This window comes from Gigantopelta aegis, chromosome 3 (assembly GCF_016097555.1).
Source record: "Gigantopelta aegis isolate Gae_Host chromosome 3, Gae_host_genome, whole genome shotgun sequence".
Lineage (NCBI taxonomy): Eukaryota > Metazoa > Mollusca > Gastropoda > Neomphalida > Peltospiridae > Gigantopelta > Gigantopelta aegis.
This window is the reverse complement of record NC_054701.1, coordinates 71,343,141-71,370,282: the sequence shown is the minus strand read 5'-3', so window position 1 is coordinate 71,370,282 and position 27,142 is coordinate 71,343,141. Positions and strand designations below refer to the sequence as shown.

The 27,142-nt window shown below is 35.0% G+C and overlaps 2 protein-coding genes across 6 annotated transcripts in view; one reads left to right on the top strand and one right to left on the bottom strand.

Annotated features, from left to right (window-relative positions):
- Positions 1-13,889, top strand: part of LOC121369018 (DNA repair protein RAD51 homolog 3-like) — a 16,142-nt gene extending 2,253 nt beyond the window's left edge. For all 5 annotated transcript variants that reach the window (XM_041493821.1, XM_041493818.1, XM_041493819.1 and 2 more), the window contains exons 2-8: positions 861-1,031; positions 3,179-3,428; positions 4,500-4,666; positions 5,664-5,797; positions 8,291-8,422; positions 10,031-10,231; positions 13,227-13,889. In XM_041493821.1, the coding sequence (XP_041349755.1) occupies positions 908-1,031; positions 3,179-3,428; positions 4,500-4,666; positions 5,664-5,797; positions 8,291-8,422; positions 10,031-10,231; positions 13,227-13,322 (1,104 nt within the window). In that variant the 5' untranslated portion in view covers positions 861-907 and the 3' untranslated portion in view covers positions 13,323-13,889. The remainder of the gene's footprint in view (positions 1-860; positions 1,032-3,178; positions 3,429-4,499; positions 4,667-5,663; positions 5,798-8,290; positions 8,423-10,030; positions 10,232-13,226) is intronic.
- LOC121369019 (coiled-coil domain-containing protein 189-like) lies at positions 13,727-27,142 on the bottom strand. Its single transcript, XM_041493823.1, has 9 exons — positions 26,989-27,142; positions 24,505-24,536; positions 23,948-24,013; positions 19,239-19,408; positions 18,105-18,175; positions 17,151-17,267; positions 16,925-16,985; positions 15,431-15,520; positions 13,727-14,486 (listed from the first exon to the last, which is right to left on the bottom strand). The coding sequence occupies exons 1-9, from the start codon at positions 27,040-27,042 to the stop codon at positions 14,299-14,301; spliced, it is 849 nt and encodes a 282-aa protein (XP_041349757.1). The 5' UTR covers positions 27,043-27,142; the 3' UTR covers positions 13,727-14,298.

Here is a 27,142-nt window from a genome sequence, read left to right as displayed (position 1 = left end):
TGGTTGACGATCGTTCCAGCCAGTGCACCACGACTAGTATATCAAAGGCTGTGGTATGTACCACCCTGTCTGTGGGATGGTGCATATAAAAGATGCCGTGCTGCTAATCGAAAAGAGTAGCCCATGAAGTGGTGACAGCGGGTTTCCTCTCTCAATATCTGTGTGGTCTGACGCCATATAACCGTAAATAAAATGTGTTGAGTGCTTCATTAAACAAAACATTTCTTTTTTTCTTTCAATGGTTGATGATTAAATTCCAACCGATGCCCTAAACTAGCTAGTTCTTTTATTGGTCTTTTTTATACTAGTTCTGTTATATGTCATATTTTTGCAGGACTCTAATTTAAGAATTGATCTCCCATGGCAATTTTATTTTAAAAATAATTGCCACAGCAATTTTAAAAATAATTGCCATGGGTGAAACGGCCCACCGACAGCAATTTTGATCCTGCTTATGGCAATTTGTTTTTAAAATGACATTTGCAGCAAATAAACGTGACTGAAAGGTTAATTTGCTGTATGCTGACATATTTCAAATGTGCAAATGTTAAATATTGGTAGTTAATGTACACCAGGTGTATACACTTTGCCATCATTGAGGAGTTTTACCGACGACACAAAAGTGCCGTTGGTGATGCTCTCTACCTACAGCAATTTATATCTCAGTGACGGCAATTGCGATCGTTAAGTTTGAGCCCTGTTTTTGTGACATAAAATAACACATTAACACATTGTAGAAGAGAATCGGTGACCGGGTCTATGCAGTTCTCCCTGTTGACATACATTGTATCAATGTGAGATTTCTAATTGTATAGTTCATTTTTTATTTTATTAATTTATTTTTTGTATATTTCTTGCAGCATATGTACCTTGTATCTAGGTATTGGTAATTCAGGATTGTGCTAATATGCAGAGTCAAAGAGAACTGAGTACATTTGCTTTGAGTCCAGCCATGAGGGGGAAATTAACAGCTGCTGGCTTCCTGACCGTGGAGGATCTGCATCATATCAAGCCATCAGAATTAAGTAAAGGTGTGTTTAGGATTACATTCTTGTACCTGTACTGTGTGCAGATCCAAGACAGTTAAGAATGCAGTTAGAAATAAATCTATATTGCTTGGAATCATTAAGTACAAAGTTTCTACAATGTCTGCATTGTTGTTACTAATAGTCAGGGCTTCTAGATTATGGTAGCCCCACTCCCATGGCTAGTGATATTCAATAGTGGGCTAGTAAATAATTATTATTGCTATGCCCGATGGCTAGTGAAATTTTTGGGTCAAATAGTTGTCTATTTTGTAAATATGATTATTCTGCCTCTCCCCCCCCCTCCCACCCATCCCCACCCCACAATGTTAGTATTTTTAAGCTGTATCTCTCTCTTTAGGTGACATATCTGATTTTTACTATTATTTAGTAAAATTGTATTAACTTGAACTTAAAGTAAAGTTGGGCTAGTGAATTTTTAATTGTGGCTGGTGAATTTTTTAAATCACTGATCCCATGGCTAGTGGATTTTATAAAAATTCTAGAAGCCCTGCTGTAACATTACAAATGGTTTTGACAGTTTTGCTCCTTTTAAAATTATTTTAATTTTGTTTTAAAGATGCCACAAACATATTTAACACAGAGACAAAGACATTTTTTGTTAGGACATCACAAACATACACTTTTATTAGATGATGATAATGAGATGAATGGTGAAGCTGCAGTATTTCCCTTTTAGCACACTTTAGAATACTTGACAGGGACATGTTCCATACTTGCCATCATTTGAGCTATCTCAGTATCACCCAAGCTACATGTAACCTGCCCCAACCCCCATTGCTGTCTTTGATTTTGATCAGGTAATACGTTTTTGTTATTCAGATTTATTCCAGTTTGTACACAATTACATGTAGCTGAAAAAGATGCATTTTCATATTCATATATAAATACTCTATACAGTACTGCGTAAAATAATTTTGGCTAAAGAGTTTTCAATATGGTTAATAAAAATTCCATTTGGCTAATATTTTTGCTACAGGTATTTTTGATCCAGGGTGAGCCCTGAGTGCCTGTAAAGCATTCCCCATGGTCATACGCTTGGGAGACAACCATAATCGCACCTGTGAAGTGGATAAAACTCGGTGTATGTGACAATATATCTCCCCATTGAGACTAGTGGTATACTCATTCTGGGTTGGTACTGGATTGAAAAATCTCACATTGCCTCATGGGGGACACAAATCCACTAATTTTATAATGAGAAAATTAAGAATTTATGGGCAACTCAGTCTGATGTGACTTGTTATTACCTGGATACAGAACCTAGTGTGAAATAGTTTGACTATTACAAGTTTTTACTGTTAAATTACATTTTATTATATTGTTTTCAAAATGCACTGAATTTTTGGCTATTCTAGTATTTGCAAAATGCATTCTATGCAAACGTTTCACTTATGTACTGCAGGATTCAAGTCATCGACTTTAATATTAACAAAAAGAATGTTAGAGATTTTGTTTTAGTGGATACATTTTTCAATTTATTTATTAACTTTACACCATGTAGTCATTATTTCAGTATTAAAGAATCAAAGAGAAATTCATCTGATCGAAGGTTGTTGATATGTTGAGGCAGTCTTTGTCCACACTCGTCTGGAAAGATTTAGGAGTGCGGCAAATTGGTTGCCATGCAGTAAAAATTATAATATATTTTATTTGCAACTTCATTTGATTGCGGGGCGGGACGTAGCCCAGTGGTAAAGCATTCGCTTGCTGCACGATCGGTCTAGGATCGATCCCCATCGGTGGACCCATTGGGCTATTTCTCATTCCAGCCAGTGCTCCACAACTGGTGTAACAATGGCCATGGTATGTACTATCCTGTCTGTGGGATGGTGCATATAAAAGATCCCTTGCTGCTAATCGAAAAGAGTAGCCCATGAAGTGGCGACAGCGGGTTTCCTCTCTTAATATCTGTGTGGTCCTTAACCATATGCCTAATGCCATATAACCGTAAATAAAATGTGTTGAGTGTGTCGTTAAATAAAACATTTCCTTCCTTCCTTCATTTGATTGCGTGCCTAGCACCATTTCAGAATTTTTTTTATCTACAGCTTGCCTTGAATTTGCTCATGGCGGAAACGGTTGAGGTGTCATTAAATTACTCCGATCAAATTGTCCGTTTTCTTTATTAGAACTTGGCACAAGTGCTGAAGATGCCCTTGAGATTCTGCAGACCGTGTTCCCAGAAAACACCACCACACCCAACAGAAAGATGGCGGTTCCCAAGTCGGTTACAGCCCTTGAATTGCTGTACAGTGAACAGAGTCTACCGAGTATACTGACCTTCTCTGAGGAGATGGACACCATGCTTGGTGGAGGGGTACCGCTGGCAAAGATCACTGAATTCTGTGGAGCTCCTGGTATTGGTAAAACACAGATATGGTGATTGAAATTAATTATCTTGTTAATTAGCTTTATTGTCTAACCTGTGACAGAAGTCATGGTTAATTTTACGGCAGACTTTTATTTTTGAAATATTCAGGAGTAATGATTGTTTATAAAAATCCATAATCAATTGTTGAAGAAAATGTTATTTTTTCTTACACACCCATTGTTGAGAACACCATGCATTATTTTTGGTTACACATTGTTGTTAACACATGTACGTGTGTTAACAATTTCAAGACATACGACTGGCTGCTCCTAGGTGATGACCAGGTTACCAATGCCATACAACCAATGAAAAACTACATGATGGAAATCGATTAGACTGTGACGTATAGTTAACCTGACATTCATGTGTCTGTGACGTGTACGTCAGCTACAAGTGTAATGGCTGTAAATAACGTTTAGTCGAAAAAGATGTTAAAATTTGATTAAAACCTGTGTTTTGAGGATATGCAAGAAATAAAATAATACATTTGTGTCCATTAGATACCATTTATCTCACAACTCATTGTTTAAAAACGTATCAAGCTCACTTTCGCTCATGAGATACATTTTAAAACAACTCGTTGTGAGATAAATGGTATCTAACGGCCACTTATGTTCCTACTGTTTAGATTTCATATACATGTACATGTTTTAAATATGCCGGGGATTATGTTTGTTTTCACATGAATAGGTATTAAACAGTAAGATTAGCCATCTGTAGGGTCTATCCTGGTTAACATGACAATAGGTACATGGTCATAATAATTAAACTTCTTTTTAAATTCAGACAATTCTGATGGTATAATAAAAAGTATATCAGTGGTGCAAACCAATTATAATTAATGATGAAACTCCAAGCGATTCCCAACTCTAAGGTCTTTAAACTGGCAGAGTTTAAAACATAAAATGTTCAATTTATTTTAAATTTGGTTTTAATTGTCAAAGTCATTTAAAATGTTTTTCATAATATTATGTGATGTTTTTGTCTTGTCATCTTTGTCAAACATGTTTTGAAATATTATAACTACAATGTTGATTATTGCATATAAAAGATTATATAAATTTTTGTATTTATTTTAGCATGCAGCTGTGTGTAGATGTTCAGATTCGGGAATGTTTTGGTGGACTGGGTGGTGAAGCTGTTTACATCGACACAGAAGGCAGCTTCATTGTTGAGAGGCTGGCTGACATAGCAAGAGCAACCACTCAACATTGTCAGCATATTGCTAGCATGGACAAGAGTGCTGGTATTGGGTTTTGGAAATCTTTTTTTTTACATTCCAGCATGTCATTTAATGAATAGCTTTTAGGTGTCAATTATAATATAATTATGACACAATGTCTAGAATGTAAACGGACAAACCTGTTGAATATGTTGGAGTTTTGTGGGCGTTTTATGTGTAGCTGTATTCAAATATGTATTGGTCAAATTTTTACCATGGCAGTTACAGCAATTGTCTTGATTGTCCTCCTTGCTTGTCACTATGCCCCAAAGAATAGAATGTTGTCGATGGCAATAAAAAATGCTGTTGTGCGTTATCTGATTTATCATGCCTTTCCCATAGACCCTCTTTTGAAGGAAAAGTCTGCCTCAGTGGTGCCCTAATTTTGTTATTATGCCAAAGGTAGCACTTGCTGAATAATTAAAATCTGATCCATGGTCACTTTACAATTGTATCAGTCACAAAAATAGCATTACATCAACACCTGCAATTGCCCACGGCAATCGGCAATATGCCAATGAGTTTTTAATTAACTTTTTTGCCTTGGACTATATTCATGGATTTTTCAGTGGCATGTTTTTTTTACCGTGGACATTTTCTTAATTGCAGTGGTCGACTACATAAAACATTTGTAATTTTAAAATCTTACAGTTAGCTTTAGAAGTTGTCATTTTACAATTGGGTCACAAAAATTACATTACATTGAGTAATTTTAGTTTTAAAAATTTGACAAGCAAGAAGGATGCTATCTTATTTTGTGCTCAAATCAATCGTTCATTATATTTGACTTGTTTATTGATTTCATTTGAACAGTGTTCTTCACCTCTGTGTGAGTATTAACAGTGTTCAACAATATATTTTAATAGAGTTCAATACATATTATTATGTATTTGGTGCTACTTTCCAAACTAAATCTGAAGTTAATATTTTGTTATGTCAGATATTTTACGCCACCGTATTGTTTTGGTAAACTTGCTGTATGCACTGTAGTTATTTTTTTCCATATTTTTTTTTACATCAGAACTGAAAGAAGAGGCTGAAAGTTTTACACTGGAAAAGATTTTGTCTGGAATTTACTGCTTCCGTTGTCATGACTATGTTGAATTGTTAGCCACTATTCACCTTCTTCCAAAATTCATAAATCAGCATCCAAAGGTAGGTTACGTTTCATTAATAAATTAACATATATGTACATGCTGTGGGTGATACTGGGGTTTCCTGTATTTCAATCTAATTAAAATTAGCTCCACTGGTTAATTACTATTACCTGTGGATCCAACAGCACCCTGTTGGAGCTCATGTCCAATTGACCTTTCATTTGACCAATCAAAACCTTACTTGCAAAATCATGCCAGTGATTTGAAAAGAATTTGAAAACATTCGAGATTATGACGAGGGTATATGAAATGATTCGGATGAATTACGAAGTATGCCGGAAACTAATTTCAATATAAAATTTTATATAAAATTCGTTTCAAGACGGAAAAAACCCTGTGATGGTATAGCCATAAAATCTGTTTATACTAGTATACAATTCAGAGTTTATTACTGCACTTTTCCCCCTGTTTTTAATGTTGAAATAGACCCAACAAGTCCGCCTATTGCATAAATAGTCTCACCCGATATTTTTAGAATTTGTATGCTCCTGAATAATGCTATAAAAGGCGAAGTGTAATTGGTCGATATTTAAATTGTTATTTATAGATGAAATGTCACCTGGACATGGGAGTCCACGCTAATTTTAAAAAATAAAACACATTCAAATTAATCAATATCAAATGTTTACCTTTTTAAATAACTAAATAATAAGAAAATTGCAATTTGCTGGTACTCACTTCATCAAGAATCCTTAGTATCATGAATCCACAAAGGGACTGTCCTGAATTTGTTGTCATTGTTTCTGACTTGTAACATTTTGTATCGACTAAAATTACTTATTAAATACAAATTCTTGTTCATAATATCAGTGTATGTACATTCCATTTGTTTCTGATTGTTCTACTGTGTGTAAGTAGCCCAAACTGGATTTCCACTCCCAATAATTTTGTACGTTCGAAACCATTACACATTAGAAAATAAAGTTTGAGCTATTACAAACACTAGGACGATCAGAAACACATTTAATATACAGCCTCTTGATATTTTATACAGAAAAATTAAGTGTAATTAAAAAGTCTCAGTTAGTTGACAACATCTTCTCTATCAAAAGTTTGTTGCACCTCGCACTTTGACCCAGCCGGAAGTTATTTGGTTTAGTACTACCTATAGTCACTGATATATGTTATACAAAAAGAAATATTTGAAATTTAATTAGAGTAATTACATTGTCTCTGTTAGTCGACATCATAACAATGGCAACAAACCCAGGACAGTCTCTTCAAGATAACCCTACATGAACATTTATAATAATAGCCCTAGGCATCGGAAGCAATCACCTCTTCTCTTTTCTTAACTATGAAACCAATACGACTAGAATGAATGTATGGATTGCTCCTCCTCAGTTGAAATTAGAATTGCCACCTCCTTTGATATTGAAACATATTTAACTTGTGACTTTATTATAGTAAAAAAAAATTCCCATCAACTTCTTAATTTAAGCCCTGGGCCTAATTTCATATGAAATTTTATCTTCTCCAGGGCTTAAATACGGGAATCCCCGGTATTTTTGCTTAAGTGTATGTTATTTGTCTATATTTTGTGCATTATATTTATGATATTCCATCTTTATATCATTTGTTTAATTATAATTACTCAGTCCTTCACACACACACTCTTCAATTTCCCTCACATATTATAGTCACATGAAAATATACTGACCATAAATGCTAAAACAAAAACCATTCCAAATTGGAGCTTTATACAAAATTTGTACAGATAAGATTTCTATTTTCTGCAAGTTGCATTTAAATATGAAGTTAACAGGACATTTGATTAAGATGCAATGGACTGCAGTTTTGTTATCTTAGGTTTTTCCTATTTCAGCTAATGCTTGTATATTAAAGGATTCCTTGCATGTGTTGTCCTGATTTTGAGAATGTATATACACATTCCTTGCTGTTAACCAAAGTAGCAGACTGGCAGAATCAGAGTCTTCTGCTAATACTAGAAAATATTACACTTATAGTTGTCAGATTATTCAAAATCATTCTTGAAACGTATACAAATATTTTGTCAATTTAGTAGTGCTGGTATATAGAGTGCTCCTACTGGCAATAGTTAGTGGGAATTTCTTTCCCTACTAGCTCAGTTAGTAGAAAAAAATAATTTGTTTATTTTGTCTAACGACACCACTAGAGCACATTGATTTATTAATCATCGGCTATTGCATGTCAAACATTTGGTAATTTTGACCTATAGTCTTCAGGTATCTTTTATATGCACCATCCTACAGACAGGGTAGCACATACCACAGCCTTTGATATACTAGTCATGGTGCACTGGCTGGAATGAGAAGTACAGTCGGTAGAGTGCTGGGCTCATGCAGAGGGTTTGTGGTTCGAATCCTCGTAGTGGATGTTGATTTATCTGTTACATCATCATACAATGGAAAGTATGAAATAATAAATTATTGACTTGTGTTGCATTAATTTAGTAATACCAAGGAACCAATATACTACAATAAGATGTTGAATGTTTTTAACTTTTCAGGTCAAGCTGGTGGTTATTGACAGCATTGCTTTCCACTTCAGACATGACTTTGAAGATTTGTCACTGCGGACTCGCTTATTAACATCATTGGCTCAGAGTTTTATTAAGATGGCCACAGAATTCAAACTAGCAGTAACTATAATTAAAATTCTTAATTATCATCTGTAACATGAAATAAAAACATAGAGTATTGTTTAAAACAGTCTATTCTATAATCTGATGCATGCAATTAACATTTAAAAAAACACCCCCAAAACCAATAAAAAACCCAACAACAAACAAAAAAACAGGATAGAAAAAAAAAAGAAACTATAAGATTTTTGTAAATGTCAAGACATTTAGCTAAAACAGTTGTTTAATGGCTGTGTAACATACAAAAAATTAATACCGGTAATACAATAATTCATAGGGTCATAAAAATGTCATTTTTGCTGGTCTAGAAAGTCATGGAATTTTAAGTTGGATTGTGGAAATTTATGGAAAATGAGTTAATCCCCTCCCCAGCCCCACTCATTACAGCAAATATAGTAAGAAATGATTAATTCACACCAATTCATTGTAATATTAGATTATGTTAATAACTGCAGAAAAATACTTGAAAATCATTAAAAAGGTTCTAGAAAAAACCCCATTAAAAAGTCATGGAATTTAGTAAATAAAATATGTGAAAAACCAGTGCATTTATTATATTAACAGTAATTGGGCATCTAACACACAGAAATTGTAAAACCTGTCTATAAAGAAGAAACCTGCTACTGCCACATAGGCTACTCTTACTGATTAGCAGCAAGGAATCTTCTATATGGACTTTCATGTACCATGTGGACAGGATAGCACATATATTGGGTTTTGATATGTAGGCTGTTAACATCATTGGCTCAGAGTTTTATCATGGGCTTTGATATGTAGGTTGTGGAGTATTGGTTAGAATAGAAAAACCTGTTTAAATACAAAAACCAACAATGATTTTATCCAATGAGGAGACTGATCTTAGAAATGGGCCTCAGTGGTGTAGTGGTTAAGCCGTCGGACATAAGGCTGGTGGGTACTGGGTTTGCCTCCCACCCAGAGTGAGTTTAATGACTCAATGGGTGGGTGTAAGACCACTACACTGACTTCTCTCTCACTAACCACTAACCCTCTGTCCTGGACAGACAGTCCAGATAGCCGAGGTGTGTGCCCAGACAGAATACTTGAACCTTAATTGGATATAAACACAAAAATAACTACAAATGAATGAAAACTGATCTTAGAACCAACCTAGTTCACGTTAAGTAAGTACTACATATATACCACTGAACTAATCAAGCTCCTTCCACTAGCATTTTTCTGTTGAAAGTAAAGTTGTTGTTGTTGTTGTTGTAACTAATATGTCCAAGTTGTGCATCTTGTTTTTATTTGTAGGTTGTCTGGGGTGAGACGTAGCCCAGTGGTAAAGCACCCGCTCAATCTGCGGTTGGTCTGGGATCGATCCCTGTCAGTGGGCCCACTGGGCTATTTCTCGTTCCAGCCAGTGCACCACGACTGGTATATAAAAGGCTGTGGTATGTACTACCCTGTCTGTGGGATGGTGCATATAAAAGATCCCTTGCTGCTAATCGAAAAGAGTAGTCCATGAAGTGGCGATAGTGGGTTTCTTCACTCAATATCTGTGTGGTCCTTAACCATATGTCTGACGACATATAACCGTAAATAAAATGTGTTGAGTGCGTCGTTAAATAAAACATTTCCTTCCTGTAGGTTGTCTTGACAAACCAGATGACGACAAGATTCCGAGGCAGTGAAGGTGCGAGCTCATCTCATTTGATTCCTGCACTGGGTGAGAGCTGGGCACACGCCAGCACGATACGGGTGATTCTCTACTGGGACGATAATCACAGATACGCTCTGCTGTACAAATCTCCGTCCAAGAAGGAAGCCGTTGTCAAGTTTCAAATTACAGTGAGTGTTGGTTTTAGTCCAGAACACATAATGAACTGTTCCAACTACCTATATTATTTTCAAAACATCATTTATGTTACGGTAGTGATTTTGTCAACCCCTGCGCGTGCTGTAACCTCACTGTGGTGCAGGGGTGTAACATTCTCTTTGAGAATGGCCAATACAGCACAAATTGAAGTTTAGAGTAAAATTCGGTGTCCGTAAAATTCTGTGATATTTGTATTTTTAATTTTGGCACAGTTCTTTACACTGTTTTTGTTTAAACCTTGAATTTTTATATTGATGTTGATCATCACTTTATTTATTTGCATTACCATAGTTTTGACACCCAATAGCCGATGTATTTTTCGTGCTGGGGTGTCGTTAAACATTCATTCAATCATTCAATCAATGATTTTGTCAATACCTTTATGGGCTCACATTGGAATAAATTTTGGTTTAACCAATTCCTTGAAAATTATTAAAAAGTGGTTAATTTCAAGAATATTTTATTAGCCAAAGACTGACTATTGTAGCCTTTTTGTATAAAAATAATCAATTGGCTAATTTGGTCAAATACAGGGTTTTCATTGATTTAAAAAAAAAAAAAAAAAAAAAATTGGGCAAAACATTGGAAATATCACACATTAAAGGCACTCTGTCATGGATGTTGACCTAATTAATGACCTAACAAAGTATTATCTGAAAATATATACATTTGATTTGTCGCTAAAAGTACTTTATTTAACCATCTACATAACTAACATAACCCACTTATTACTGATATTTTGTAAAAATAATTGAATTATGTCAACGGTCCATAATTCAGGAAAAAATAAAGGCTATTTGGAGCAAAGAGGTGTGACGTATTATTTTTGTAGTCACGTGATGGGCAACCCCCGAATAACCGCAGTACGATTTACCAAGCTTGTGTAACGAGAACGTTTGACCGCCCTCTGCGACGTAGGGTAAATAGAAAAACAACAACAATGAAAATAAGTTAATAAAAATTAATAAAAACATGTAGTGAATGATAATAAGCTTATACATTAATTTATTTTATTAACAGAAGCATGTTAAACATCAACAATCCCGACTAGTACTAGTTAGGCCTTTGCATCTATAGGTAAATTTATCGTTAGTCGTACACAAAAAACCTCTAAACATCTAGATCACAAACACCTTCATTTTCCACCTTATTAAATTCATTAATATGCTAAATATGCCATAACAGCTGACTTGGAATAGGAATTGTTACATTTTTAAAGAATACTCTGAACTAGACGGTGTTTATATACGATGCGACTATATATACGACAGCCATGTATATAGCCACCGCAAACGAGGGCTGGCTATATTCACAGCAAAAATGTATATAGGCGGTAAATAAGTATTAGACTGATCCATATTACTGAACCATCTGGAACAGGAGGAATACATACTAAGTACTGTACAAACAGTACGTTTTCTGAACAGGGGAGTTGGGGGGGGGGGGGGGGGGTATATGAATCTAGCAGACCCTTTTGTGAACGGTTTCCATAGCTTCATATTGCCCCTATAGTATTAAAAAAAAAAAAAAAAAAAAAAATTAAAATAATAATAACAACAATCATAAATAAATAAATAAATAAATAAAAATTACAAATTATTAGCTGCTATGGTAGATTCTCTGAAATCAACAGGGCTTGAACTTAATAATTTTAAACCAATTGCAATTTTGAGGCTCCTTACATACATGTTTTAAAAAGTAAATTTTACCGCAAATAAATACACTGTATGACTAAGTTTATTTTGATGTATTTAGTCATATTTCAAATGCACAAAATTGCAAGGGGAAGTAAATCTCAAAATATATATATTTTTTTTTTTTATACCAGTAACGCCGAGACCACTCCCAGGCTCTAAATTTAAGTAATGTTTCTATAATAACTGCTCCCACCCACCCCACCACGACATGATTTTACCAACATTATAATACATGTAATAATAATAATAATAATAAATGGTGAGTTCATGTTCCGACTGTTTATTATTTTATTTCAGCGTATTCAGTTATTTTCGTCATGAAATAATATATTTTTTATTATTTGCCATGTATATAGCCGGCCCTCGTTTGCCAAGTCTCTATACACGGCACTCATTTATATAAAATTGAAAAATACATTATACGGTTGTCGTATATATAGCCTCATCACTGTGAGTTTATTTTGCCGTATTTTTATGACTTTTCACAAGACTTCCAAATTTTAAAAAAGAAGCGTGTGATGGAATTCCCTCTATCGTAGTTCAATTAAAATGTTTTGGATCATATAATAACTAGGTTTGGTATTCCAAATAAATGTAATTTCCATTTATAATCCATATTTAGAAAAATAAGGCCCACTAAATCCATGATTGAGCACCTTTAAGCATCATGTATGCTTAAAGGACAAAAGTAGGTTTTGGCCAATAAAAAAACAAGGATGGGTGTTTATTTTACTTGTCAGCATTGATAAAACTCTAGGATTTATTTTATTATAGTCTTAAGGGTTCTTTGTACAGGTGGCTTTCCAGGGTTGTTTTCAAAGTTGGATCACAAAAACAATGATCAATTTTATAAACATAATAACGTTTTCATTAGTCTTTGTGAGGCTGACATGTTCATTTACTATGAAGCATTAAAGGAATTACTAAAATGTTATTAGCTGGTATTTACAAAGTGTAAATGTTAAATGAATAGTTCCACAATTACAGGGCACAATATTTCATGAGAACCGTTGTTCTGTTTGCGTGTTGGTTACACAACTTTAAAATCACGAGAACCGCCAATCGGTGACTTGGTGAACAATTACATTCTAAAATTAAAAGTACCATATATCAGTAGGCCTAACTCGTCGGTTACGAGAACTATATTTAAGTAACTGGTTACCCAAGTAAAACACACATGAACTGACTTCTGGTTTCCTAAGATTTTGGTTTAATTAATATGTTCATGTTGCAACACAATTTAAATTATTATTTTTATACTGTTTTTCAGATGGGAGGTATTCGTGATGTTGTTTCCAACTCTAATAAAGAGACAAGTGAAGACTGCTCCGACAATCAACCAGCAAAACGACAGAAAGTATCTTGAAGTTTGCCGTCAGTCGGTAATGGAAGCCACCTCATCCAACACAAGTGGGCAAACAACCACATTTATCACACAGTGTAAAATGATAAACTTGTTGTACTAGAAGATGTCATGTGAAAGCTTGAGGTTAACCAATCCCAAGCCTAAAATACTCTCCTCTCAAGGAAATATGGTCACGGCAGTCACTATAAATTTCATACTGTCAAAATGTCCCTTTGGCTCCCCAAGCTGTAGATTCTTCCAACTGACAATACTAAGACAGAACCATCTACATGTATACTAACCATAGACAACTGCTAATGGTGGAAGCCATATCATTTTAAATAAATGGGAAAACTGCTGCATTTCTGACAGTGTGAAATAAGGATATTTGTAGATGTTAGGAATGAACAAAGCAAGACCATGTAAAAAATATTAAAAAAATATTTGTGAATTTATTAGTTCATCTCTGATATAAATGTCGAACAGTATTTTATTAGTTACTTCAAAGAATCTTTTTTGGAATTTGTCATATTCCCTTTAGTTTCTACTATTCTATTTGACTACTTTTAATAAAGAGCTTTCATCTTCTCCAGTATTTCTTCTTTTTTTGGGTTAAAAAAAAATTCCTTTTGTGAATGGCTGGGACTCCTCCATTTTTGAAACCAGTTGATAATTTGTTCTTTTGAAATAAGAATTGTGAGCCACTTGTACACATTCGTATTTATCTGCTAAAACCCTGTAAATATATCTGCAATTCTATTCAGTTATTTCTGAAGAATGTTTGTTGAATTTGTCAGTTTCCCTGCAGTATAAAAGGTGTACACAATTTTATTCAATTACTTTTCAATAAACATTTTGCACACCATACAATGACTTTGTTACTTACAAAATGTATGTTGGACCTATTTGTCAGATTCAATATATTAAAATATAAATATGTAACCACAATTGTGTTTGGTGACTTCTATAAATAGTTTTCACATCATGATCCAGCATGTCATTTTCTCTTTCCCTTCCCAGAACCACCTTTCCTAGGTGAATTTCCTTCCACGCTCTCAATTTTCTTGCTCAGTGTCTCTTCTGTGGACTTGATCTGTTCATCCACATTCTGTTTCATCTTCTTGATTTCCTCTGCTAGGAACGCCTGAATCATAGTCCTCAACTCTTTCTTTGCTGGAGATTCTTCTAAAAAATAAAAAGGAAAGAAAAGTGTGTTTCATGGCACCTCAGCCCATTTTTCAACCAAGGCTATTTGACATATGATCACTGCAACACTTGGTCTAGTTAGAAAAGAAACACGAAGGCTACATCTTTTGAACAGCTGCAAGGAATCTTTGTAAGTGACTGTCTATGGGAAAAACCTGGCCAAAGTTGCCAATTTCATTTCATTTCAATTTATTTATAAAGAGGGGGATAGAGTGTTAAAACACTAACATTGGAGGGGGTTGGGTGGGGGCAGGATATTCATATTTACAAAATAGACTTAACTGCAACATTTGAAAAAAAAAGTTCACTAGCTGTCGGGCATGGCAATAGTAGTTATTTACTAGCCCAATAATGAATACCACTAGCCATGGGAGTGGGGCTACCATAATCTAGAAGCCCTGAAAGTACTGTGGGTTTCCTTTGTTACTATAGACAAAATGTTGAAAAAATAATGTTAAGTCTCCAGAGACTCCAGAGTGCCGAGGTGTCATTAAACACATTCATTTCATTTCAACTTATTTTCATGCTTATATCCAATTAAGGTTCAAGCATGCTGTTCTGGGCACACACCTCTGCTATCTGGGCTGTCTCTCCAGGACAGTGGGTTAGTTGTTAATTGTTAGTGAGAGAGAAGAGGGTGTAGTGGCCTTGCACCTACCCATCGAGTCAATAAAACTCGCTCTGGGTGGGAGCTGGTACCGGGCTGCGAACCCTGTACTTACCAGCCTTATGTCCGATGGCTTAACCATGACGCCACTGAGGCCGGTAAAGTTGCCAGTAGGAATTCATGAATAATGTTTTATGCAATTAATACAAAAAAAAGAGTTTGATGATCTGTTATCATGACCAAATATCTCAAAAGCTGGACACAGCCTTGGTCTTGCAAAATCTCTTTTAGATTTCTGTTTATTTTCAATATTTACCTGTTTCTTCAGTTTTCTGATCATCTGTCTCGCCCGCTGTTGTGTCCACTTGTTCATCCAGAGTGGTGTCCTGATCTTCCTGGTCATCAGCTGAAACAAATATTTTAAATAATTTTGTTTTAGGACTCCAGACTATTGTAATAGTGTTGGTATAAAGTGCTCCTACTGGCAGTAGCTAGTGGGAATTTCCCTATTAGCTCAGTTGGCAGAGCGCTGAATTCTCGTACTGCGAGTCCGTGGCTCGAATCTTCTCAGTGGAGGTTGATTTTTCTATTACATTTGTAGCTGACGTAGAGACTGAATGTGTTCTTAACACAAGAATACAATTATAACCCAGTTAGGACCCTTAACAGTTCAACTGACTGTGGCTCACTGCTCGGGGACGTAGCTTCTCTTGAGTGGGGAGTATGTAATAGTGTTGTTATAAAGTGCTCCTACCGGCAGAAGGTAGTGGGAATTTCCCTTTTGGCTCAAGCTAAAACTTGCACACATCTGATTTCCAATATTAATGTAATCCAAAAATGTTCTAGACTTTTAGGACAATTCATGAGCAGCACATGAGTAATCAGCTTGTTTAAAATGCATTTGGGATGCCAGTGTAGTTCAGAACCATAGTATAAGGGTCTTAATGTTAGGGAACTAACTGGATATAATATAATATAATATAATGTATAATTTATGTAACCAAGCAAATAGTCACATAGATAAAGATCATTCAAACTGCCTTCGAGTTGTCAAATATTTTTAAATATTGTCCCCATATGAATTATTTTGTGAAAATGTTTAAACAAAATAAAAGTGTAACAGCAAAATCAACCTCCACTAAGAAGATTCGTACCACAGACCCAGCGCTCAAAGCAGCGATTAAAGTTCACTTAATAAATAACTGAAACAAAAACACTAGGATAAGATTATTACATGTGGTTCTCATGCCTAATGTGAATCGACAAGATTTTCAGCTTCCACCAAGCCCCAGTCTTAATTACACATGCTAACACATCACCGAGTTCGAGTGTCAAAGCCCAGTATGCGTTCTCACACGAGACTGGTTTATGACACAAACCAATGCATACAGCTCGATTGTCTGAGATATATAGCTAGTGTTTAAATATAGTGGAGGCTTGAACGACTCATACGATGTGCATGGTGTGACTTGAAATGTTATTGCAAATCGTATAGGACAGAGGTATGGGTTATATGCACTGTGTTAACATGCCAGCATGGGTATAAAAAAACAAAACAAGTTTGAACAGAAAGATATAAATTGTCATTGAACTTTGGCAAATCATTCATTGCCTATCATATTATGCAAAGAGAATGTTTTATAATGCTGATGAAAAAACTATGAAATATTGTTTGTCCAAAAACCAGCTGATTAACAAATATCTTGTTTATAATATGCGTCTGATGCTATTCCCAACAACCCTTTTTTGGGCTAACAAATCTCATGAAGGTGATTTTACAAAATTAGTAACAAGTTTAACACACGCTTACTTTCTGATGGCGGTGGGGTCATGGACATCCCAATATAGTTCATGGCGAGATCCAGTTTTACCTGAAAGAATATCAGATAGACATTTTTGTAAAATGTTATATTGGACCCAGAATAAAACGGCTATGCACTGCACTAATGTTAATGTTATTTTGTATTTGAAATGAGAATTTTACTAAAAAAAATCAGCTGAAATGATGTTTTCAGTGATGTGTGCTTGTTACTTACCAATGGTGTGAAGACATATTTGTACATTTTGAAATGTCTGAAATACGTATTGATGGCGTACTCTGTAATCTTCCGAACCTCATCGGCATTGAAGAGTTCAATGCTGTGTGGAGGTCTCTAGCAAAACAAACACAAAAAAAGAACATTGAAAACAAAATTTAAAATGGTAGTTTAAAACAGTAGAAAAAGCACAAAATATTTGATCAACAGAAAAAACAAAACACAAAATGTGTCCTTTTTTTTTCTTTGTTTTAAAACCCTCAATATACCTCAAAACAAGCAAAACATTATGAATTGAAATTATAATTTATTTTTATCTGATTTACATATATGTGTGTATAATATTTAAAATATAATTTGTTGTGATTTTGACATCAATTAATTATTCAATTAAAAAAAATACTGTTTAGGTGTGGTAAATATTCCTCGTAAATATTCTGTACAAGTAAAGTAAAGTAAAGTTTGTTTTATTTAACGACGCCGCTAGAGCACATTGATTTTTAATCTTATCATCGGCTATTGGACGTCAAACATATGGTCATTCTGACACTGTTTTTAGAGGAAACCTGCTGTCGCCACATAGGCTACTCTTTTTTATGACAGGCAGCAAGGGATCTTTTATTTGCGCTTCCCACAGGCAGGATAGCACAAACCATGGCCTTTGTTAAACCAGTTATGGATCACTGGTCGGTGCAAGTGGTTTACACCTACCCATTGAGCCTTGCGGAGCACTCACTCAGGGTTTGGAGTCGGTATCTCGATTAAAAATCCCATGCCTCGACTGGGATCCGAACCCAGTACCTACCAGCCTGTAGACCGATGGCCTGCCACGACGCCACCGAGGCCGGTATATTCTGTACAAAGACAGGGAACTGGATTATTTGTAATATATGGAGTAATTAAATAAGAATCTATAGAACTGTAAGTAATACATGTGGTATAAACTTTACTTACATTCACAGCATGGCACAAAAGAAGGGCCTTGAAATAGTTGAAAGTGTGATCTAGATTTCCAAATGGTGTTTCTAAAATATAAACTTATTCGTCAAAGATTTGTCTTAATGTAGCATAGATTTATTTTAGGGCTAATATTAATCAGCAATATTTATATATTTGAAGAGTTCAGGTGCAAAAAACGATAAGCGCCATTTTATCCAAAAACCAACTTCTACTATCATTAACCAGTTCAATTAAGGCATTATGTTCTGATTTTCATACTTGTTTGTTTTACATAGAAATAGGGCCTTCACGAGTCCAAAATATTGGACCCGAGGGTCAAACTTGACCCGGACCCATGTACCCGACACTAGATAATAATGAGACTAAGCAATAAAGTAAAATAGCATTATGGATCTTAATTCCAGCCCTGAACATGGATGCCAAATCATGCCATTGATACACTGGTCCATTATACTGCATTTCACACTGTGACATTTGGCTTTTCTTTTCCCTCCATTGGCAGCAAAAATAATATGACAAAATAACATACAAAATATAATTAAATGAGAGTGCTCTTCCTTGCATGGGTACTCGAGTGCTGTCAATGGACTCAAGTCTAGCTAGACTTGGCCCGTGCCCGAGTACTCGTGGAAACCCTACATAGAAAGCATAATGAAAAAAAACTCTTGCAGAAAATTACTGAAATGGATTTTAACTGTTTTTGTATCTGAACTCTTCATTTACTGTTGGATAAAACTAGAATGTTCTGCTACAAGAATGTATCAATCTTAGATCTACAGTTTTACTGTAATTAAGCAAGATGATTATTAAAATAAAGAAAATATTATTTAGTGTAATTCTATCAACAAGATTAAATTTAATTATATGTTCAAAACTAATTTTAAATAGGAATGTTCACTTTAAACTAGTGCATGATAACTGTAAACAAAACTGAGAACATTTTGTGGTTTAGACAGACATGGCTAAATTTAAAACGCCTAAATGTTTTAGTCTTACAATGCTTAATCACTAGCTGTGTTTATAAGATCAATTGGCTCTGTAACTTCAGCCTACTTTATTTATAACAATAACAAAATTATAAAAAAGAAAAGAAAAAAATTTGAAATGTCATTATAAAAGTATTATTACCAATGCAGACTTCATGTGTCTTTTTAATGATGGAAAAGAACACTGACGTCTTCTCTCTATTGAAGCCGCTGTCGCGGGCAAACTGTAGGGTGTAGTAGTAGAGGTCCATCATTACACCATTCTTCAGATTGTTTTGATAGTCATCTAGGTGAAAGATGTCTGCAAGAACTCTGCAAAAAGATCAGGGCCCATGCTTATAAAATGCTATTAAAAGTCCCGACTCAATCTCTAATGACATCACACGCATACAGTTTGTATGGCATTGTCATGACATTAGTGTCTCAGACTCTATTACAGACTCAATCTCTAATGACATCACACGCATACAGTTTGTATGGCATTGTCATGACATTAGTGTCTCAGACTCTATTACAGACTCAATCTCTAATGACATCACACGCATACAGTTTGTATGGCATTGTCATGACATTAGTGTCTCAGACTCTATTACAGACTCAATCTCTAATGACATCACACGCATACAGTTTGTATGGCATTGTCATGACATTAGTGTCTCAGACTCTATTACAGACTCAATCTCTAATGACATCACACGCATACAGTTTGTATGGCGTTGTCATGACATTAGTGTCTCAGACTCTATTACAGACTCAATCTCTAATGACATCACACGCATACAGTTTGTATGGCGTTGTCATGACATTAGTGTCTCAGACTCTATTACAGACTCAATCTCTAATGACATCACACGCATACAGTTTGTATGGCGTTGTCATGACATTAGTGTCTCAGACTCTATTACAGACTCAATCTCTAATGACATCACACGCATACAGTTTGTATGGCATTGTCATGACATTAGTGTCTCAGACTCTATTACAGACTCAATCTCTAATGACATCACACGCATACAGTTTGTATGGCATTGTCATGACATTAGTGTCTCAGACTCTATTACAGACTCAATCTCTAATGACATCACACGCATACAGTTTGTATGGCGTTGTCATGACATTAGTGTCTCAGACTCTATTACAGACTCAATCTCTAATGACATCACACGCATACAGTTTGTATGGCGTTGTCATGACATTAGTGTCTCAGACTCTATTACAGACTCAATCTCTAATGACATCACACGCATACAGTTTGTATGGCGTTGTCATGACATTAGTGTCTCAGACTCTATTACAGACTCAATCTCTAATGACATCACACGCATACAATTTGTATGGCATTGTCATGACATTAGTGTCTCAGACTCTATTACAGACTCAATCTCTAATGACATCACACTCATACAGTTTGTATGGCATTGTCATGACATTAGTGTCTCAGACTCTATTACAGACTCAATCTCTAATGACATCACACGCATACAGTTTGTATGGCATTGTCATGACATTAGTGTCTCAGACTCTATTACAGACTCAATCTCTAATGACATCACACGCATACAGTTTGTATGGCATTGTCATGACATTAGTGTCTCAGACTCTATTACAGACTCAATCTCTAATGACATCACACGCATACAGTTTGTATGGCATTGTCATGACATTAGTGTCTCAGACTCTATTACAGACTCAATCTCTAATGACATCACACGCATACAGTTTGTATGGCATTGTCATGACATTAGTGTCTCAGACTCTATTACAGACTCAATCTCTAATGACATCACACGCATACAGTTTGTATGGCATTGTCATGACATTAGTGTCTCAGACTCTATTACAGACTCAATCTCTAATGACATCACACGCATACAGTTTGTATGGCATTGTCATGACATTAGTGTCTCAGACTCTATTACAGACTCAATCTCTAATGACATCACACGCATACAGTTTGTATGGCATTGTCATGACATTAGTGCCTCAGACTCTATTACAGACTCAATCTCTAATGACATCACACGCATACAGTTTGTATGGCATTGTCATGACATTAGTGTCTCAGACTCTATTACAGACTCAATCTCTAATGACATCACACACATACAGTTTGTATGGCATTGTCATGACATTAGTGTCTCAGACTCTATTAGTCTCGAGTCTAGACTCTAAAAGTTTTATAAGCACCAGGCCAGAAAATTCAGTGTTAGAGCACATGTCTAGTGCAAAGACTCGTAGGATCCTTTTCAGTGGGTCACCCATTGTTCTGGGGGGTTGTCATTCAGTGACTGGTAGACCGCTAACCTGTTATGGGCACTTGTATATATAAAGAAAGGCATTTTGAAATTTTTATGGTGGCGATTTTGAAAATATGGTGCTATGACCCTTAAAAAAGCTAATATTGTTAGGGTCCATGTTTTGTTTTATTTAGTACCTGTCATAGCATGTATGTACCAAATGTGGTGCTATTATCACAGGGGTAGAATTAAAAATAATTCAGGGCAAGGCCATTTTGGCTTTGGGTTTGAGGAAATGTTTGGGGCACCAAGGGCAACATTTCTTTAAAGGGTAGGGCACCATGGCCACTTTCTGTAAAGTTTTCACTGATGCGAGTGAGAGATGAGGTTCCCTGCGCAGAACAGTCTTTATAGAGCGACTGCGCAGTTACTTCTCGGCGACCACGTGGTTCTCGGATCTGTGGCTTGTAAACAATAACAATATGGCTGCGCCCATCGGAATTGCGTGTCTGAGAGTCGGCAATAATTTCTTTGGATTTCTGTTCTTATGGACGAATACACGGCAAGTGACAAATGCTGCAAAGTTCAATTTAGTTGGTACCAGGCATGAGAAGGGCACTAGGGCATACAAGGAAGGCAACCACGGCTACTTATGGCCGTGGACACAGTCCAATTTATCGGGGCACTGCGTCCAGTAACAAGGGCACCTACGGCAATAGCCGTAGTGCCGTGGGCCAAAATCGATCCCTGTTATCACAATGTGAATGGTTGGCCTGTTTTTTGGTGATAAGAAGCTGTACTATTAGGCCAAGTGTCATGATCACATAAAACAATATGATCAAATGGTGCTGGAATGTCTTCAAACTTAGTACATGTATATATATATGTGTATATATATATATATATATATATATATATATATATATATATATATATATTCTGTGTACACCGTTAATTTATTAGAAATAAAATTCTGTCTACACCATATGCTGTCTATTCCGGACTTTGCATGCAAATTCAAGAACAAAAGAATGGTTTATATAGTAATTAGCTCTGTCTACACTGGCTTGCGGTGAACTCGTATGGAAAACTTACTCGTATGGGGGAAAATGCAGTGAAGTCATATGGAAATCCACAAGTGAACTTGCATGGAAGACAAACTCGTATGTAGGAAAATGCAGTGAACAAACTGATATATCCATAACTGTATAGCAACTTGTTTGTAGTTTTTATGCAGAGTTCGACAAATCCGCTAGCCCAACGTCCATGGCATTGGTTAGTGGTTTTTAAGTTCGGGCTGGTGAGAAACGCAAAACATGCATGCATTGTTTACAGTTTCTGTTGCAGGAAATAAGTCTAATGACATCATGTTTTAATTATAGGTGACTGCCTTTGACGCACAAACTGCGGTTGACACGCCAATAGTTGACTGAAGGGGACATAAATAAGAAGCATGTATACAAAACAAGTGTCAAAATACACATTTAAGAGAAATATCAAAGTTAGTATATCTGCATATCCATACATCCCCATACGACTTCATCGTTATTTTTTCCATACGAGTTCGTTTTCCATACGAGTTTTCCGTTCATACGAGTTAGTTTCCATACGAGTTCACCGCATCCCTCTACACTGGCATGCGATCTTACCTCTACTGTCGGCCAGTGGTCACCTTTTAAATGACGGCAATTCTCCAGTAATTAGGACACCCAAAGAAAGTGTTATGAAATAATCGCGCCTCTTTGAAGGCTTAATAAACAATAAACCACACCTGTTGTAATGGGTGTAGGTAGCAAGATAAATCAGATTATTATTTGTATGTGTTCATACCTGCAATGCATCATAGTGATCTGTTTAAAATAATAAAACTATAAATTCAGACCCCTGTTTCATGTGATTTTAATCAATAAAATAATGTTATTTATTCTGCTTATTTTAAATGTGTTCTGGTTTGAACACATATTTTGATTACAGTCAAATGTTAATATCCCACTTTCAACACTTGTGTCCCAGCCTGCTTCTCACTGATGACCCATTTTATTTTATTTATCTTGAGTTTATAGTTTATACCAATCACCAAAACAAGCATTGCTTAGTCTTCACAGATGTCTTATACATAGTCCAAATGTTTGGTTAATATGACGTTTTATTTACATTAGTATTTTCTTATCAACTCTAGATAAAATTTGTTTACACTGGCACTCTGTCTAAACCGGCATATTTTACCGGTCCCAAGTGAATCTGGTTTCGACAAGAGTCATAGAGGATATTTCATGTTTTTTGTCAAATATGATTTATATCTCATCTCGTGAAGTTTGCAGTCATATCTGTGATATGATTGCAAACTTCAAGAGATGAGATATAAATCATTTTTGACAAAAAACATGAAATCTTCTATTTATTATATACCTTTTGGCAGTTTACCTTTATTTTTAAAATGCCAGCAGTAAAATAGTTCCAGCTTTCTTACAGTGAAGATAACACTTTATACACTGATGATAAAATGTTTTAGAGTGAAATAGTGACATTTTCACTCTAAAATGTGCATGTTATCGTCACTGAGTGACTGATAACACTGTATGTATAATAAAACAATGCTTAGTGCATCACTCACTGTTTAATGAGGTCTGCATGCTGTGATTCATTTACACGGTCTATATCATCAATTGTGAGATCAGCCCTGAAAATATTAAAAGTATGTGACACTGTACACACCAAGATCAGCAATCTTGACATGCATTTAAAAACAACAACAACAGAAAATGTGCCAATGATTCTAAATGTACAAGAACACACATGGGATAGGGGGTGTTTATGACTGGCAAATTTCAAATCATCCAGTGTATAGCAATTCAAATGTCAAAGGATCTTGTAAACTTCCAGTTTGACATTCATTATCACGTATTAAGTAACAATTATATTTTCATTTTGAGCTAATTTTACAAAATACATCTGTGAAAATGATAGCTGTTTGTTGACATTTTCAATGCAACACAGCTGACAACAAAATAGAGTCTATGATGATACAACTTATGAACAGTTGAAAAAGAGACACTATAATAGTATCTGCTCTAATGTGTCACAGTTTATTGTCAGGCAGTCAGTTAACTTATTTTTCACGTTAAAATATATCAATGAATATATTAATCTACTATGTAGAAATATACTTACCAAACACAGATTTTTGCCTTGTGTTCTCTGGGCTAAAAATATAAGAAGAAAAAACACCAATACAATCACAATTTAAACAGACATTTTGCAACATAACTTGCAAATAAACAGATTTATTCTGTAAATCAAATTTTAAATAGATCATCCATAAATTAATTAAATTTTAAAATGAAATTTCACCAATGTTGGAAAATTGAGTTGTCTGAGATAATCAATTAAAAAAAATTCCTATTATTAAAAAACATGTCACAAAATAACTGAGGCAGAGCCTCGTGGAATTAGCCATTCTAATCTTCACATGATAAATTCAATATATTAAGGCAGTTATTGGTTATTCTTTATACAGTAGCTGTTGGAATATACCTTTAACGGCAGCATCATTTGTATGATTTCATTTCATTTCAACTTATTTTCATGCTTATATCCAATTAAAGTTCAAACATGCTGTCCTGGGCACACACCTCAGCTATCTGGGCTGTCTGTCCAGGGCAGTGGGTTAGTTGTTAGTGGTTAGTGAGAGAGAAGATGGTCTAGTGGTCTTACACCTACCCATTGAGTTGTTAAAACTCTCTCTGGGTGGGAGCTGGTACCAGGCTGCGAACCCTATACTACCAGCCTTACGTCTGATGGCTTAACCATGACACTACTGAGGCTGGTTATTTGTATGAAAAGCATCTAATTGGATATTTTCCAGAGAATATGCCTTTTGAATGGTACAGTTATCATAAATAATGTCTGTGTAATTGAATATAGGCAGAATAAATTATCTGTATATTTGTTTTAATGACCTTCTAGATAATCTATATTTAAAGGAACGGACACAGTTTATCATTTTACTAGCTTTTGATATGGAAATCCCATCAACAGACCATACTTTACATCACTTTTAGGTTTTACCTAATTAAATTTGCCATTAAACACAGGATTTATGCCTACTTATTTGTCATAGATTTCCACTCTAATAATCCTGTTTGATAATCTTTGATTTTGCCAATAAATATTTCACATACTGTATTAATCACTAATGTAGATTTCTTACTATATTGTATGTATTAGGACTAATATGTGAAATAAGTGGTATTAGAGTGGGGGTCTTTGCATGCCTTATGAGTTTACTTGTTGGTGGGCAAAAATTATTTTCTTTATAGTTATATCTGATACAGTGAAGGCAGAGAGGGATTATAACCGTCCAAACGTCCACTCTGGAAAGACCGAGTACAGGGCTTGAAACAGCAGCTTGCAAAAAGCAGTCATTTTTTTAGACCTAGCAGGTGAAATAAAAATTCACCTGCTAAAATCATTTTAAAAATCGCAGATACTTTTTCAAGAGACAAATTTATGCATGATTATCTTAATGTAGCTCAGGATTTTGTTATATTTTAATTCCACAATGCTCTAAAATACATCTCAAAGGGTTCTACTTTTTCACGGATGTAGGACAAAATGTCAACGGTCAAAATTTCAATGGTCAAATTGTCAATGATCAAATTGTATGTGGAAAAAATGTCAACAGTCAAAATATCAACTAACAAAGTGGTACCCAGGTCAAAATGTCAACTTTCAGATGAAACATAATTTGTAAAAAAACCCCACCAGAAAACATACTATTATATAACCTTTCATTTGACCAATCAAAACACTGTTTGCATATATTTGACAGCACTAAACGTATATATATATATATGATTTTCTCAGAAACAGAACATGGGTGATGGAATTTTTGGAATTTAGTTTTTAAATACCAGAGAGAGAGAGAGAGAGAGAGGTTGACATTATGACTGAGATGCCACATTAATGGTTGACATTTTATCCATTGACAAGAATAAGAATAATTTATTTGCACAACACCTGAACATGGGCAGAGCAAAAATAATAATATAATATATTTATCTGCAGTAACAATAACATAAATATACATTAATTACATGAACAAACATCTGAATCAACAAATACATATGTAATTTAATCCTTATTACTAGTGATATTAATATTTCCAACTCGTATGCTTTCACGCAACTTAAAGCATCACTTTACAAAATTGCAAATGATAGGGCATAATTCTGGAATATTGTTGCGTGTAAGAAATAAGAATTTTTCATTATTAGTCAAAAAAGAAAAATGTGATTCTTGTTTTATTATTTTATAATGTAAATTATTTCTAAAAGCATTATATATAGGGCACTTGATAATGAAATGATATGTCTTCAACTTCTAGGGGACAGTTGGGACAATATCTCTCATTCGCAGGGACATTTTGACCGCCGACATTCTGTCTGCACACCCTTTTTCACACACCATCATGCACAAACCACATGCTGTATTATTTCCAGCAGGTAATTAAAAAAACAACCCCAATTGTATTTATTTGATTTTCGAATTATCTTATTTAGCACTTGATATTTGGCGAATGACGGCTTAAAACCTGCGAAAACACATCACCTGACGTTAGTTATTACAAATTCATGGATTGAAAGTTTCAATTACCTGAATAATTTTAGGAATAGTCTGTATTTCTTCGAGTTCTGTTTCCAGTTTCATTTTCAGAATAAACAGGGGTAATTTTGTTAAAATAACCTTTGCATTAATAAAAATAAGTTACTCTGTTGCCAAGCGACGATTCTTTCGTTTTCCTCCTTAA

Coding starts and splice junctions, on each gene's coding strand:
- LOC121369019 (XM_041493823.1), bottom strand. CDS start 27,042: ATGAAACTGGAAACAGAACTCGAAGAAATACAGACTATTCCTAAAATT. Junction 24,014..24,504: donor AAGGCAAAAATCTGTGTTTG/GTAAGTATATTT, acceptor TAATATTTTCAG/GGCTGATCTCACAATTGATG. Junction 16,986..17,150: donor AATATGTCTTCACACCATTG/GTAAGTAACAAG, acceptor ATATTCTTTCAG/GTAAAACTGGATCTCGCCAT.